The sequence below is a fragment of the Gracilinanus agilis genome, chromosome 3, assembly GCF_016433145.1.
Source record: "Gracilinanus agilis isolate LMUSP501 chromosome 3, AgileGrace, whole genome shotgun sequence".
In the NCBI taxonomy this organism is placed as follows: domain Eukaryota; kingdom Metazoa; phylum Chordata; class Mammalia; order Didelphimorphia; family Didelphidae; genus Gracilinanus; species Gracilinanus agilis.
In genome coordinates, this window is record NC_058132.1 from 117,170,673 (window position 1) to 117,185,427 (window position 14,755).

The 14,755-nt window shown below is 36.5% G+C and overlaps 1 protein-coding gene across 4 annotated transcripts in view; it reads right to left on the minus strand.

The window, feature by feature from the left end:
• Nucleotides 1-233: 233 nt before the first annotated feature.
• The window catches only part of ESD (esterase D), a 45,005-nt gene continuing 30,483 nt past the window's right edge, over nucleotides 234-14,755 (minus strand). For all 4 annotated transcript variants that reach the window (XM_044666038.1, XM_044666035.1, XM_044666039.1 and 1 more), the window contains one exon: nucleotides 234-729. In XM_044666038.1, coding sequence (XP_044521973.1) covers nucleotides 649-729 — 81 coding nt within the window. In that variant the 3' untranslated portion in view covers nucleotides 234-648. The remainder of the gene's footprint in view (nucleotides 730-14,755) is intronic.

A 14,755-nucleotide genomic window follows, 5' to 3' on the forward strand; every position in this document is an offset into this window, starting at 1 on the left:
AGGTCCCAGGGATGAGGAGTAATGAGGAGATGAGAGTTTTAGAGTGGATCTCCACTACTTGAATGAGTGTCTTTTACATATAAGGAAACTGAGACAGAGGTTAAGAGATTTGTCCAGTCACATAGCTAGTAAGTGTTTGAGGGAAGAACTCAGGTCTTCTTAATTCCAGGTCTGGCACTCCATTCACTAAACCATTTAATTGCCCTTAAGAGAAAACATTTAGCACAACTAACATCAATGCATTACATTTCTTTATTCAGTTACTAAGATACAATTCCATAATTTAGTTCTCAAAGAACTGATATATCCAACGACCAACAACTAACTGTTCTGTCTCCAAGTACATCTGCATCACTTTATTCCTTAGAAACAACTTAATCATTTACATTTTCTGTGATTCTTTGAACGTGATTTAACAAAGATTTTAAAATGGCCCTAAGCTATGACATGTCTTCTATCAGGGTACTTACTCGTGGGGAACAAAAAGAAATCATATTACTTGATTTTATATATTCAGCAGGAGATGGGTTTTTGATAAAAATTAGAAGTGAGTATTCACAGCAGTAATTTTTAATGTATAATACTATCTTTTCAAAAGTTTGGTTTTTGGTAACTTTCATAATCTTGAGATCACTCATATATGAAGCTTTATGCATTCAGGTATTTTGCATGATGTCTGATGTGATCATTAACAAAAGTTGTAATGAAGTAGTAGTTATGATCATATCCCTGCAAAAGAAAATAAATAGATAATCACCAAAATAGTCAGCATATACGCAAAGTAATATTAAGGACTAAAGAATTAGGTTCATTACATCAAATTTGCTTGCTTGAAAAAAGTTCACAATAAAAAATAAAAGTATTTCTACAGACACTCTGAAGTTTTCCTGGTAGATTTAGACCACAATGTACTTTGTGACATTTTCAACTAAAAATGAGGGAAAAAATTAGCATTCCACAGAGACAAGTTTATGTCACCATTTCTAAGAGAAGATGTTAGTACATTTATGAAGTTAATATCCTGTGTGGAGGAGAGATGTTGCCAGCATTTCCAAGAACCATGACATCATTCAGTGAGGATTCATAAACATGGACAAGAAAGAAACTGAGATTAAACCTGGATGAGGAGAACACTAATCAATCAATAATGAAGCAAATCCTAAATCATAAATATGTACATAGAAAACAAAAATCTGGAGAAAACAGACAGCCACACAAATAATATCTTTCTGTAGAAAGCATAGGCATCTTAGATCTATAACTCTGGGGGTAGACCTCAAATCTTATAATTTTCCACTGATGTTGATGTTGAAACACAGATACAAAGCAAATAGGCATTCATTGGGGCTCACTTAAGAGATACTGGAAAGGACTAAATGAATATTATTGTCCAAACAATATAATTACTTATCTACCACTTTTCATTAAAATCCCATTAAACTATGAAATATATACAACCAAGACTGGCCCCAAGAAGAGACATCAGAAGACAATTTCCCTGCTCTTTTGCAGAAGTAGGAGTCTCCACGTGTGGAATATTGTATATGACACCAGACTTTGACTATATTCATCAGTTTTGTAGATATTTTTCTTTTCTTCCTCTCTTTTAAAAATTCTTTGAGGATAGGAAAGTGCAAGTAATATTAAAAGCAAATTATATCAATGAAAATCTACTGAAAATATAAAACTTATTATATCTTTACTTCAAAATGTCAGACAAGTCAAATTTAAAGAAATTATCTTGATAACCTTTAGCAACATATCAAATGAGGCCAAAGTCTGTCAACATGGAACTAGCAGACAAATGCAAAAGCCAAAAAGAAGCTTCCCCTTTTCAATTACAGCCATCAAAAATACATGTGTGGAAAAAAACAAAACAAAACACAGGGAGACAGAGACACAGAAAGGGGAGGGGGGAAAGCTACTGAAAACAGCCTTCTAAGGAAATATTACGATTTGCTTGGGAGATAGGGTTCTATAGGAAATATATTCAATTACAATAGAAAATAATTTGAACAAGGAGCTTCTCAAAGCTTTGCTAGAAATGAAATTATTTCCTTGGGCCTTATAATTTTATCGGGGATCATAATCCCTCATAACCAAATGAAGTTGGGGGAAATTTAAGAAGGCTTTTCCAGTTTTCTGCTTAATGCTGGTTTCTATTCAACTATAGAAGTCTGATCAGAGAAAGTGGGAAAGTAGACACTAAAAAGCCCAACAAACTAACCTACAAAACAATTACAAAACAGAATAGACCATGTAAAAATATCCTCTGAGCTTGAGAGTATAGTTACTAATTCCTAGGAACTACAGAAGATGAGTCAGAATTCCAAAAAACTCATGAAGAAAAATTCTATTCAACTACACAAAAAGAACTAATGGAGTATGAATGCAGATTGAAGATTACTATTTTTTCCCAGTTTGTAAAGCTATTTTATTTTACCAATTACATGTAAAAACAATTTTCAACATAAGTTTTCTGAAGTTATATGATCTAAATTGTCACCTCCTTTCCCTTCCCTACCTCTTCCCAAAGCTGGTAAGCAATTTGATCTGGATTATACATGTATTATCATGCAAAGCATATTTTCATATTGTTCATTTTTGTAAGGGAATACTCATATAAAAACAAAACCCCCAAATAAAAACACAAATAAACTAGTTAGTGTGAAAAATAGTATGCTTTGATCTGCATTCCAACTGAAACAGTTCATTCTCTGGAGGTACATAGCATTCTTTGTCATAATTCCCTCAGAACTGTCCCAGACCATTGTATTGCTGAGAGTAACTTGATCATAGTTGATCATTCCACAATATTGCTGTTACTGTGTATAATGTTTTCCTGGTTCTGCTTATTTCACTCTGCATCAGTTCACATAGGTCTTTCCATCTCTTTCTGAAATCATGTTCATCATTCCTTATAGCACAATAGTATTCCATCACCATGATACACCACAATTTGTTTAGCCACTCTCCAATTGATGGGCATTCCCTCAATTTCCAATTTTTTGCCACTTCAAAAGAGCAGCTATAAATATTTTTGTATGAGTAGGTCTTTCCCCCTTTTTTTTTTTAACTCTTTGGGATACAAATCTAGTAGTGCTATTACTAGGTCGAAGGGTATGCAATTTTATATGGTCCTTTGGGCATAGTTCCAAATTGCTCTCCAGCATAGTTGGATCACTTCACAATTCCATCAACAAATGAAACATTCTATTTTTTACTTTATTTTCTTTATGGGCTTTTAAAAAACGTATGTCTTCTCCCATATGACTAGTATGGAAATGTTTTGCATCATATCATATGTATAATGTATATCAAACTGCTTGCCTCCTCAGGAAGAGGGAAGAGGAGGGAGAGAATTTGTAATCCAAAATTTAAATTTAAAATTGATTTTACATGTAATTGGGAAAGACTTTTTAAAAAGATGGATGGGTACATGTGGGTACCCATGTTACTAACATGTACCATGTTAGACATTTCTGAGCATGAGCAACTAACAAATACTTCTAGATGAAAGTCATGGAAGGAACTCAAAAGCAATCCATCTATTCTTTTCCCCAGACTATACATGGAAACTAGTCTGACAAGAGTGTTGCCTTTATCAAGTCTTGGACTATCTGGTTTCACATTTCTTTGTCTAGAAAAGAAGAAAAGTCATTATCTAAGTCACAACTGATTAGAAGGATATAAAGCTAAAAGAAAGAAAAATAATATATGGGAGAAAGATGACTGAATAAGGAGAAAAGAGCCTTAAGAAAAATCAAAGAGGATTAAGTAAATTTCTCAGTTTTTTAAGACAGAAAGATTAATACAAAGAACACTAGATGGAATCAAAAGGAGAGGTTGGAGTTCAAATCTCATCTCTAAATACCAACTGATTGTGACATGGGCAAATCACTTAACTTCCCTGAGCCTCAGTTTCCTTCTCTGTAGAATGAAGATAACAATACTTTTAAAAGCTATTTCATAGGGGTGAAGAAAGCATTTTGCAAGTCTTAAGATATAATGTGAATGTGAATGATGTTTTTCTTTTGCAAACAGCACGTTATCCATCAGTCACAGCAGCATTTGTTAGGCTCTGCACTGGGCACCAGAACAGATAGTGTGCTTGCCTTTCTTAAGCACAAAGAACATTTCATACATGGTAAGGTGTACTGAGAAGAATAGTGCAGTCTTCTAGCACTTGGCTAGCTTGACTGCCCCATGCTTCCTCTTCCATCATCTCTGCTCCTCCCCAATGATGCATCAAAGGAAATTATTTCAAGATTTGTGAGTCTAGTCCTTTTCTCCTTTACAAGTTAAAGACACATTTTTCTACCTGTGTATTAAACAAGTAAATTTAGGAGCAGTAGTAGTACTTAAAGAACCCCATGTTGCCTTGCACTTAAAAACAATCAAATCAGAACTTCCATTATTGGAAAGGATTTTCCAATAATGGAAGGACTCCATTCACCATTCCTATAACAAAACCATAATTCTGTTCTGTGTTACCTTCTCCAATTAGAACACAAAGAGGAGACACTATCTTGCCTTTCAGAATTCTTTCCCCAAATGCTTGGTACACAGTAAACCCTTAGCAAATTCTTATACCAGCATTGGCGAAGGTTTTTGAGTTTGTGTGTCCAAACTGCAACTTCGAGCTGCTGTGAGCCCCCCCAGATTACTTCAGATTGCTGAAGGAGAAAGTGCTCACTTTGAGAGGCTTGACAGAGGGTTGAAGCATGCAAGAAATGTCCTTGGGTGCTGGGAAGAGAATGGAGTAGTTCCCCCATGTGGGCTTGGTATCCCATGCCGAAACTTCACCAATGCTGTCTTATAGCTTGTTTAATGTGCGATTCCTCTCTGACTCAATCTATGTGTCTACCTATCCCTCACCTCTTGCCATCAAATAAATGGTCCTTTTTTATTGTTTTCTTCCCTTAAGAAACCATATTTTTTCTCTTTTGAACTAGCCCTGTACTTTCTATATTCTGTCCTTTTATTTTCCCTGGGCTATTTCTATTCCTCCATAGGCCAGGTGCTGTTACTTATGCATTACTGAGCTATTATGGAAATTAAGGCCATAAGTGACGGACTTATCATCTGAAGATGAGCCTGTCAATGTTTATCACAAGACTAGATTTTTTTTTATCCATTCTAACCCTCAAAGATCATGTTCTTGGTTGTCAAGGGATTTTGATCTACATTGTACCTACTGACAAAATCTAAGATCTTTCAGTTTAGTTATGATAGTTGGCAGAAATAGACTTTGACTTCTGGTCCTATAACCAGAAGTACTTCATTGAACGCCAGAGAAAAACTGCAAACCACTCCTTCCTGAAGCCTCTAAAGAAAGGACATCATTGATGGCAACTGCCTCACTCCTTGGTTATTGAAGTTCCTTTTCTTAGCACACTCTATGTGACTTCAACAACTGAAAAATAACAGCTCCCAGGCCCTGCCATGATGGTACTTTTCTAGGTTGTTGAATCCTTAATTCTAGTCCTTATTTCGCCATAAGTCAGGTAATCTCTCTGAACCCAGTTTTCCTCAGACATGAGGCTCAATTAAATTCCAGTTATATCTATGATTTTAAACAGATAATCAAATCTTCCACCTTTGGCAAACTGAGATGTGGAGAGGTTTTGTCTGAGAATCTGGTTGTGGAGTCATGACATAGCACATTTTCATTCATTTGTTTATTCAATTATAGAAGGTCTAAAAAAACTTAGTTTTGACTCTAAAAGGCAGACTTACTCTAATCTTGCCAGAATGAAAGCCAAGGGAAAATTTATGTCTAGCTGAACAATGAACTGGACCACAGTAATTTCAATATTTTCTTACTCTGGAGTTGTTGAATGATACTTTATCTTGGCCCTGGCCTCCTAAGTCTAGACTACCAAGTTTCTTAGTTGCCCAGAAGAAAGATATTTGGAAAATAATGAGTTTCTCTCCTCATTGTTTCCCAAATCTTTCCCACTTTCACAGTCTCCCAAAGCAATTAGTCTTTTGTTTGAAGGCTAACACTCTCCTAGTCTCGTCAGAATTTCCTGGCACAGTTCCTGGATAGAAAAGGTATCCAATGAAACAATTTGCCAAAAAGTGTAATCTATTTAGAAACACCCAATCTGTTATACCACTTCTACCTAAACCCCTCCAATACACTTAATTTGATCAAAATTAAAATACCTGCTGGCTTGATCATTATTATTTAAGATATTTAAATGAATGATTACTATTATTATTTTTTTAAATCCTTATCTTCTGGTTTAGAATCCATGCTAAGCCCTGGTTCCAAGGCAAAAGAGCAGTAAAGGTAGACAATGAGGGTCACAACCTATTCAGGGTCACCCAGCCAGGAAATGTCTGAGGCTAGATACAAACCCATGACCTCTTGTCTCTAGGCCCGATTCTCTATCCATGAAGGCATTCAACTGCCTCCAATTTTTTTCTATTCTTAAAGAGAAATTTTAAGAAAAAAAAACCCTCAAATAATTCCCTTTTCTCTGGGGAAAATGCACCAGGTGTTTCTGTTTAAATCTTTTTTAATCTTTTTTTAAAAAAGATTATTTTTCTTCACTATAATAATGTATTTGTAAAATATTACTTATTTGACATATATTTATAAAAGTTAACTTAATGAATGAATTACCTAATGGAATTATTATCAATAAAATATGCTTCATGCTTTTAAAATTTAAGACTACACAGCATGATTATTTTTCATCTTCATTTTTTAATAAAAAGGGATTGCCCACTTTATGTTTCAAAAGGGAAGAGGGAAGGTAAGGAATTAAGCATTTATATAGCAACTATTATGTGCCACGCATTGTACTAAGCACTTTTTTTACATATATTACCTCATTTGAACCTCACAAGTAGGGAGGTAAGTGCTATTTTTATTCCTATTTTACAGTTGAGGAAATTCGGACAAACAAAGATTAAGGGACTTGTCCAGGATCATAGAACTGGTAAGTGTTTGAGGCTAGATTTCAACTAGATCTTCCAAACTCCAGGCCTAGCACTTTACCTTCGGTACCACTAGCACAGTCTTTCAAAGCCTATGAATATTCAATTAAACAAAAACAGAATACTTTTCATCTCCTAATTGGGCTCTCTGATTCCTTGTCTCCCTATCCAATCCATTCTCCACAAAGATGCCAACATGAGTCATAATGATAAAGTTTGATAAGCCCCTCACAATCTCGTTCTAATCTACCTTTCTAACCTTATTATAAATTACTGAATTCACACATTCTCTGGTCTAGGCAAAATGACCTTCTTATTCCTCACACATTACCTTTCATTTCCAGTCTCTACACCTTTGACAGGCTTGTCCTGCAAGGCAGAAAAGTGTTTTTCTTCACTTGTGACTCTTATAAGCATCTAGCTTCTTTCAGAGCTCAGCTCAAGGGTCACATCTCCCACACAGGGACTTGCCTGAGTCCCCCAAGCTGCCAGCAAATCTCCTCTCCACATTACTCTATATTTACTTTATATGCACCGTTATGGTTACATGTTATTCCTCCAGAGAACCTAAGTCCCCTGAAGGCAGAGACTCATTTTTGTTTCTGAATCTCTGGCTCCTGGCACAATGCCCAGCAACAGCAGGCACTTAATGAATGCTTAGTGACAGACTCTTATCAAAAAAAGATACAAGGCAGCCAAGGACAACATTAATTGAGAATATAATCTATTTGGGGAAATGTCACAGGGAAAGATTGTGCAAGATTATGGATCATTGTACCTCCTCAAATAGGCAAGCATACCATGGGGAGAAAAACCTTTTTCTGAGCCACCCCAGAGCAGCCCAAGGAAATTTAGAGATGAAATGAGGTCAACAAACAGGAGGAAAGGGAACTGATCAATCAGCATTTCTCAAGTGATCTGTTTTTATCATCAGTGCCAAAAGAATGACCCCAATCTGGCCTTTATCACCTCAGACTCGAGTGCCACCTGAGGAAGCAGAGATGGCAAATAAGATGAAGCCAGGAAACCCCAGCACATGCAGTCACAAATTCATGATAGTGGAAACAATTATGAAAGCAATGAGGGGATGATACTTCAAGATAGACCAGAGAGGAAAATATTGAACTAGGAAAAAAAATTACAAATGGTATTACCAATAAAAGTCATTTGTAATGACTATCACTGACTACTGATCATAGTTGTTCATTTTTTAAAAATCTTTATGGGGGACAGCTGGGTAGCTCAGTGGATTGAGAGTCAGGCCTAGAGATGGGAGGTCCTAGGTTCAAATCTGGCCTCTGACACTTCCCAGCTGTGTGACCCTGGGCAAGTCATTTGACCTCTATTGCACACCCTTACCACTCTTCCACCAAGGAGCCAATACACAGAAGTTACGGGTTTTAAAAAAAAAAGGAAGATTCCTGGATAGTAGCAACCACAGAAATGATCTTCTGAACTCTGGCATTGTCATGGAAGAAAACCCACACAGAATCCAAATGCAAAATAGATGACTCTGAATGCACCAGTTTGTAGGTTGTTTTGTACTGATTACATCAAGCCTCAAGCTCCTAAACACCACTGGGCCTCTTTAATAAAACTTATTGTAAACACTCATGGGATTGACCCTAACAATCCTCACAGGAAAAACCAAATGAAAGATTAATCATTGTCTCTAGACTGTGACATACTGAGGACTGCCCACACATTGTTTGTGTTGGATAGATAACTGTAGATGGATAAGAGGGGTCCAGAATCAACTAGGGAGAAAACAAGCTAGAAAACGTTCCATGCTATCGAAGTCAAATGATCTCAAGGACTCAAAGGAAATGATAGATTTGGAAATTTACTCAATACTTCCAAAAATTGCCAAATTGTTTCCTGATATAAGCCCTTATTTTTCAAAAGGCAATACTGATTTTTGACACTATAGGGGTGCAAACCAGAGAACACCACAAAAGGACAGTGAAGAGATATATAGTACATTACAGGACATTACCAATAATGACTGTCACATAACAAGAATAAAGGATAGGGGAAGCTAAGTGGTTCAGTGGATTGGGAGCCAGGCCTAGAGATGGGAGGTCCTGGGTTCAAATTTGACCTCAGACACTTCCTAGCTGTGTGACCATGAGCAAGTCACTTAACCCCCATTGCCTAGCCCTTACCACTCTTCTGCCTTGGAACCAATACTCTGTATTCATTCTAAGATGGAAGTTAAGGGTTAAAAAAAAAAGAATAAAGGGTAATTGGTGAATAGTGAAAATGCTGCACTAGTAATTATGGAATGTCAAAGGAGCTAGAGTAAAGCCTCTAGAGCACTGGGTAAACCCTAAATAAGTTGGAGTCAGGGATTCATTCCCAGGAGTACATATCTAGTCACACGTTTTCTCAATCAGCAAAAAATACTAGAACTATTGTGAAGTAGAGATGTGATCCTTTTCAGTGTTAAAAAAAGTACTGGCAAAATTCTCAAAAAGGCAGAGAACCACTGCTGAAGAGGATTTATTGTAGAATATGGACAAGAATAGCACAATATGAGAGGGTCTAAATAGATGACTGTCTGCACCAATAGAGAGAATCAATACTTAAATCAGTGAGATCAAAAGAACCACCTGCAAATCGAAATTAGATAATGGAAAACAATAACATATCATTACTCTTACAAGAGAAAAAAAATCAAGACTACTCTAAAAATACTCATATCATTAAAGAAAAAAATTTATCTTAGTTCTCCAAAAATATAACTTGGAGAGATTTCCAGATAGAAAGAAACAACTTTTTAAAAAGAAAAACTTATGAGACTTCCGGGTTAAGATGGTGGCAGAGTAGAAACAGCTTGCTTAACCTCTCCTAACCCACACATATAAGACTCCTCAAGAAGACATAAAACAAATCCAGATGAATGAAGGGACCCCACAACAGGGCACAGCATTGAAGGTACATGGGATCAGGGCATTTCCATGCTATAAGGGGGTGAAATAGCTCTACTAAAATGTGAGCTGAGCAACCCCTTCCCCAACCCACCCCACCTACAGTACCAAAGCCAGCGCAATAGAGTTAGAGCAAGTTTGGGGTACCTATTAAGTCCTTGGCAGCTACCTGGGGTCACAAGGGCCCGCTCCTGAGAGCAGCAAGACTTAAGACCCCAAGAGGCTAAAGAACATGTGGATTTTGAACATAGACCCTGAGCACAGGCGCGGACACGGACCTTGGGTGGGGACCCAGTGCAGAGGGGTGCTCAACTGTGGAAGCAGCGCCCTGAGACTGTTAAAGGAGCTTTGGACAGAGAAACAAGCAAGGAGACCACCAGGAGGCTTGACCCTGAGAACAACTAGACCTGAGACCTCAGGAGCCTAAAGGGCGCAGACAGACCCTAGGTGTGAGGATAAACCTGAGAGGGCATGTGGATCACAATGGCAAGCCATCCACAGGAACCCCAAAACAGAAAGATCGGCAAGAAGAAATCTGTAACACTTGACAACTTTTACACAGAGAAAATCCAGGCAACAGAGCAAACAGCAGAGGAGAACAAACAATCATACCCAAACCTTCCCAAAATAATGAAAACTGGTCAAAAGCTCTTGAAGAGCTCAAATCTGAGATGATGAGAAAGATGGAAGCGATCTGGCGAGAGAAGTGGGAAATAACTCAAAAGGAAATTAACAGGTTAGAAGACAGAAACTCCCAATTGGAGAAAGATGCCCCAAAATCAAACGAAATGGTAAGCAAATTGGAAACCAAAATCTGGCAAGAAAGTAACAGTCTAAAAAGGCAGAATTTCGCAATTGGAAAGTGAGGCAAGTCAACTGAAGACCAGAAATGACCAGATTGAAAAAGGAAAATGAGTCTCTAAAGGCTAGAATTGAGCAATTAGAAGCTGATGATCTCTCAAGACAGCAAGAGCAAATGAAGCAAAGTCAAAAGACTGATAAAGTAGAAGGAAACATGAAATATCTCAATGAGAAATTGACAGATCAAGAAAACAGGGCTAGAAGAGACAATTTGAGAATCATTGGTCTCCCTGAAAAAGCAGAAATTAATAGAAATTTGGACTCAATTCTAAAAGAAATAATTTAACAAAACTGCCCTGAAATTCAAAAACAAGAGCGCAATATAGACATTGAAAGGATCCATAGATCACCCTCTCCACTAGACCCTGAAAAGACAACTCCCAGGAATATAATAGCCAAATTCAAGAGCTTCCAAGTGAAAGAAAACATTTTACAAGAAGCCAGAAAGAGACAATTCAGATATCAAGGAACACCAATCAGGATCACACAGGATCTGGCAGCCTCGAAGCTAAAATACCGCAAGGCTTGGAATATATTCAGAAAGGCAAGAGAACTGGGTCTATAACCAAGGATCACCTACCCATCAAAACTGACTATATACTTCCAGGGGAAAGTTTGGGCATTCAACAAGATAGAAGATTTCCAAGTATTTGCACAGAAAAGACCATGACTAAAGTTCGATATCCAACCACAAAAATCAAGAGAAACATGAAAAGGTAAATAAGAAACAGAGGGGAAAGAAAGAAAACTCTTAATTTTTTAAAATTTGCCTCTTTAAGGGCTTCAATAAGATCTAATTATTTGTATTCCTACGTGGAGAAATGGTATGTGTAATTCTCTGTAGTGAACTTAATTCACTATTATAGTATTCACTATTATAGTAATTAGAAGAATTATTCATTGGGAGAGGTTGGAGTACTAAATGGTCTAAGATGATATGGGGAGTGGGAAAGAGAGAGGTGAATAGTAGAGGATACCAAGAGAAATTTGAACGAATAAGAAAAATAGGATATTCTATTATACACAAAGAGGGCATGGGAAGGGGAGGGGATGAATACTATTATAAGAAGGGGGGGGGGCAGCTAGGTAGCTCAGTGGAGTGAGAGTCAGGCCTAGAGACAGGAGGTCCTAGGTTCAAACCCGGCCTCAGCCACTTCCCAGCTGTGTGACCCTGGGCAAGTCACTTGACCCCCATTGCCCACCCTTGCCCTATGAGACAATACACTGAAATTAAGGGTTTATTAAAAAAAAAAAAAAAAAAGGAGAGGAAAAGAGCATTAAGAGGTAATATTTAAACCTTACTCTCAGTGGAATTAACCCTGAGAGGGAAAAGTAGCTATATCCATTGGGATATAAACTCTATCTAACCCTACTGAGAAAGTCAGAAGGGATAAACCAAGGTGAGTAGGGGAGTGGGGAGGTCAAAAAAGGGAGGGGAGAAGAAGGGGGAGGGAATTAATTAGGCCTAAAAAATAAAAAGAGGGGAATAACAAGGGAGGGGGTAGAAAGGGAAGTAAATCAAGGGAGAGGACAAGGGTTACTGGCTTAAAGCAAACCACTGGTTTAAAAGGAAATAGGGTAAGAAGAAGGAGTAGAACTAGGAGAGGATGCCAAAATGCTGGGGAATACACAACTGATAATTATAACTCTGAAAGTGAATGGGATGAACTCGCCCATAAAATGGAAGCAAATAGCAGAGTGGATTAGAAACCAAAATCCTACCATATGTTGTCTATAAGAAACACATATGAGGCGGGTGGACATATACAGGCTTAAGGTAAAGGGCTTGAGCAAAATCTTTTGGTCCTCAAATGAGAAAAAGAAGGCAGGAGTGGCTATTATGATTTCTGACAAAGCCAAAGTAAAAATAGATATGATTAAAAAAGACAGGGAAGGTCATTACATCCTGATTAAAGGCAGTATAAACAATGAGGAAATAACACTGCTCAATATATATGCACCAAGTGGCATAGCATCCAAATTCATAAAGGAGAAACTGGCAGAGCTCAAGAAGGAAATAGATAGTAAAACCATACTAGTGGAGATCTAAATATTCCTCTTTCAGATCTAGATAAATCAAACTGAAAAATAAATAAGAAAGAGGTAAGAGAGGTGAATGAAGTCCTAGAAAAATTAGATTTAATTGATATGTGGAGAAAAATAAATAGGGACAAAAAGGAATACACCTTCTTTTCAGTTGCACATGGCACATTCACAAAGATTGACCATGTTATAGGGCATAGAACCATTGCAAACAATGCAAACGAGCAGAAATAATAAATGTAACCTTCTCAGATCATAATGCAATAAAAATAATAATTAGTAAGGGCACCTGGACAGGAAAATAAAAAACTAATTAGAAATTAAATAATATGATTCTCCAAAACCAGTTAGTCAAAGAAATCATAGAAAGAATCAATAATTTCATTGAAGAGAATGACAATGATGAGATATCCAACCAAACTCTATGGGATCCAGCTAAGGCAGTACTCAGGGGGAAATTTATATCCTTGAGTGCATATATTAACAAATTAGTGAGGGCAGAGATTAATGGATTGGGCATGCAACTTAAAAAACTAGAAAGTGAGCAAATTAAAAATCCCCAGTTGAAAACTAAATTAGAAATACTAAAAATCAAGGGAGAAATTAATAAAATCGAAAGTAAAAGAACTATTGAATTAATAAATAAGACTAGAAGCTGATATTTTGAAAAAACAGATAAAATAGACAAAGTACTGGTCAATTTAATAAAAAAAAGGAAAGAAGAAAGCCAAATTAATAGTATCAAAGATGAAAAGGGAGACCTCACCTCTAATGAAGGGGAAATTAAGGCAATCATTAAAAACTATTTTGCCCAATTATATGACAATAAATATAGCAATCTAGGTGATATGGATGAATATTTTAAAAAATATATAAATTGCCTAGATTAACAGCAGAAGAAATAGAATACCTAAATAATCCCACATCAGAAAAAGAAATTGAACAAGCCATCAAAGAACTCCCTAAGAAAAAATCGCCAGGCCCTCATGGATTCACAAGTGAATTCTATCAAACATTCAAAGAGCAACTAATCCCAATACTATACAAATTATTTGATATAATAAGCAAAGAAGGAGTCCTACCAAATTCTTTTTATGACACAAATATAGTACTGATTCCAAAGCCAGGTAGATCAAAAACCGAGAAAGAAAACTACAGACCAATCTCCCTAATGAACATAGATGCAAAAATCTTAAATAGAATACTAGCAAAGAAACTCCAGCAAGTGATCAAGAGGATTATACACCATGATCAGGTGGGATTTATACCAGGAATGCAAGGATGGTTCAACATTAGGAAAACCATTCACATAATTGACCATAAACAATCTAACAAACAAAAATCACATGGTTATCTCAATAGATGCTGAAAAAGCCTTTGACAAAATACAGCATCCATTCCTATTGAAAACATTGAAAAGTATAGGAATAGAAGGACCCTTCCTAAAAATAATAAACAATATGTACCTAAAACCATCAACAAGTACTATATGCAATGGGGATAAATTAGAAGCCTTCCCAATAAGATCAAGAGTAAAACAAGGATGCCCATTATCACCTCTATTATTTAACATAGTACTAGAAACTCTAGCAGTAGCAATTAGAGAAGAAAAAGAAATTGAAGGTATCAAAATAGGCAAGGAGGAGACTAAGCTATCACTCTTTGCAGATGATATGATGGTCTACTTAAAAAATCCTAGAGAATCAACTAAGAAGCTTGTAGAAATAATTAACAACTTTAGCAAAGTTGCAGGACACAAAATAAATGCACATAAATCATCAGCATTTCTATTATTTCCAACACATCACAGCAGCAAGAGGTAGAAAGAGAAACACCATTTAAAATCACCCTAGACAATATAAAATACTTAGGAATCTATCTACCAAAACAAACACAGGAATTATACAAAAATAACTACAAAACACTTTCCAAACAATTAAAACTAGATCTAAACAATTGGAAAAACATTG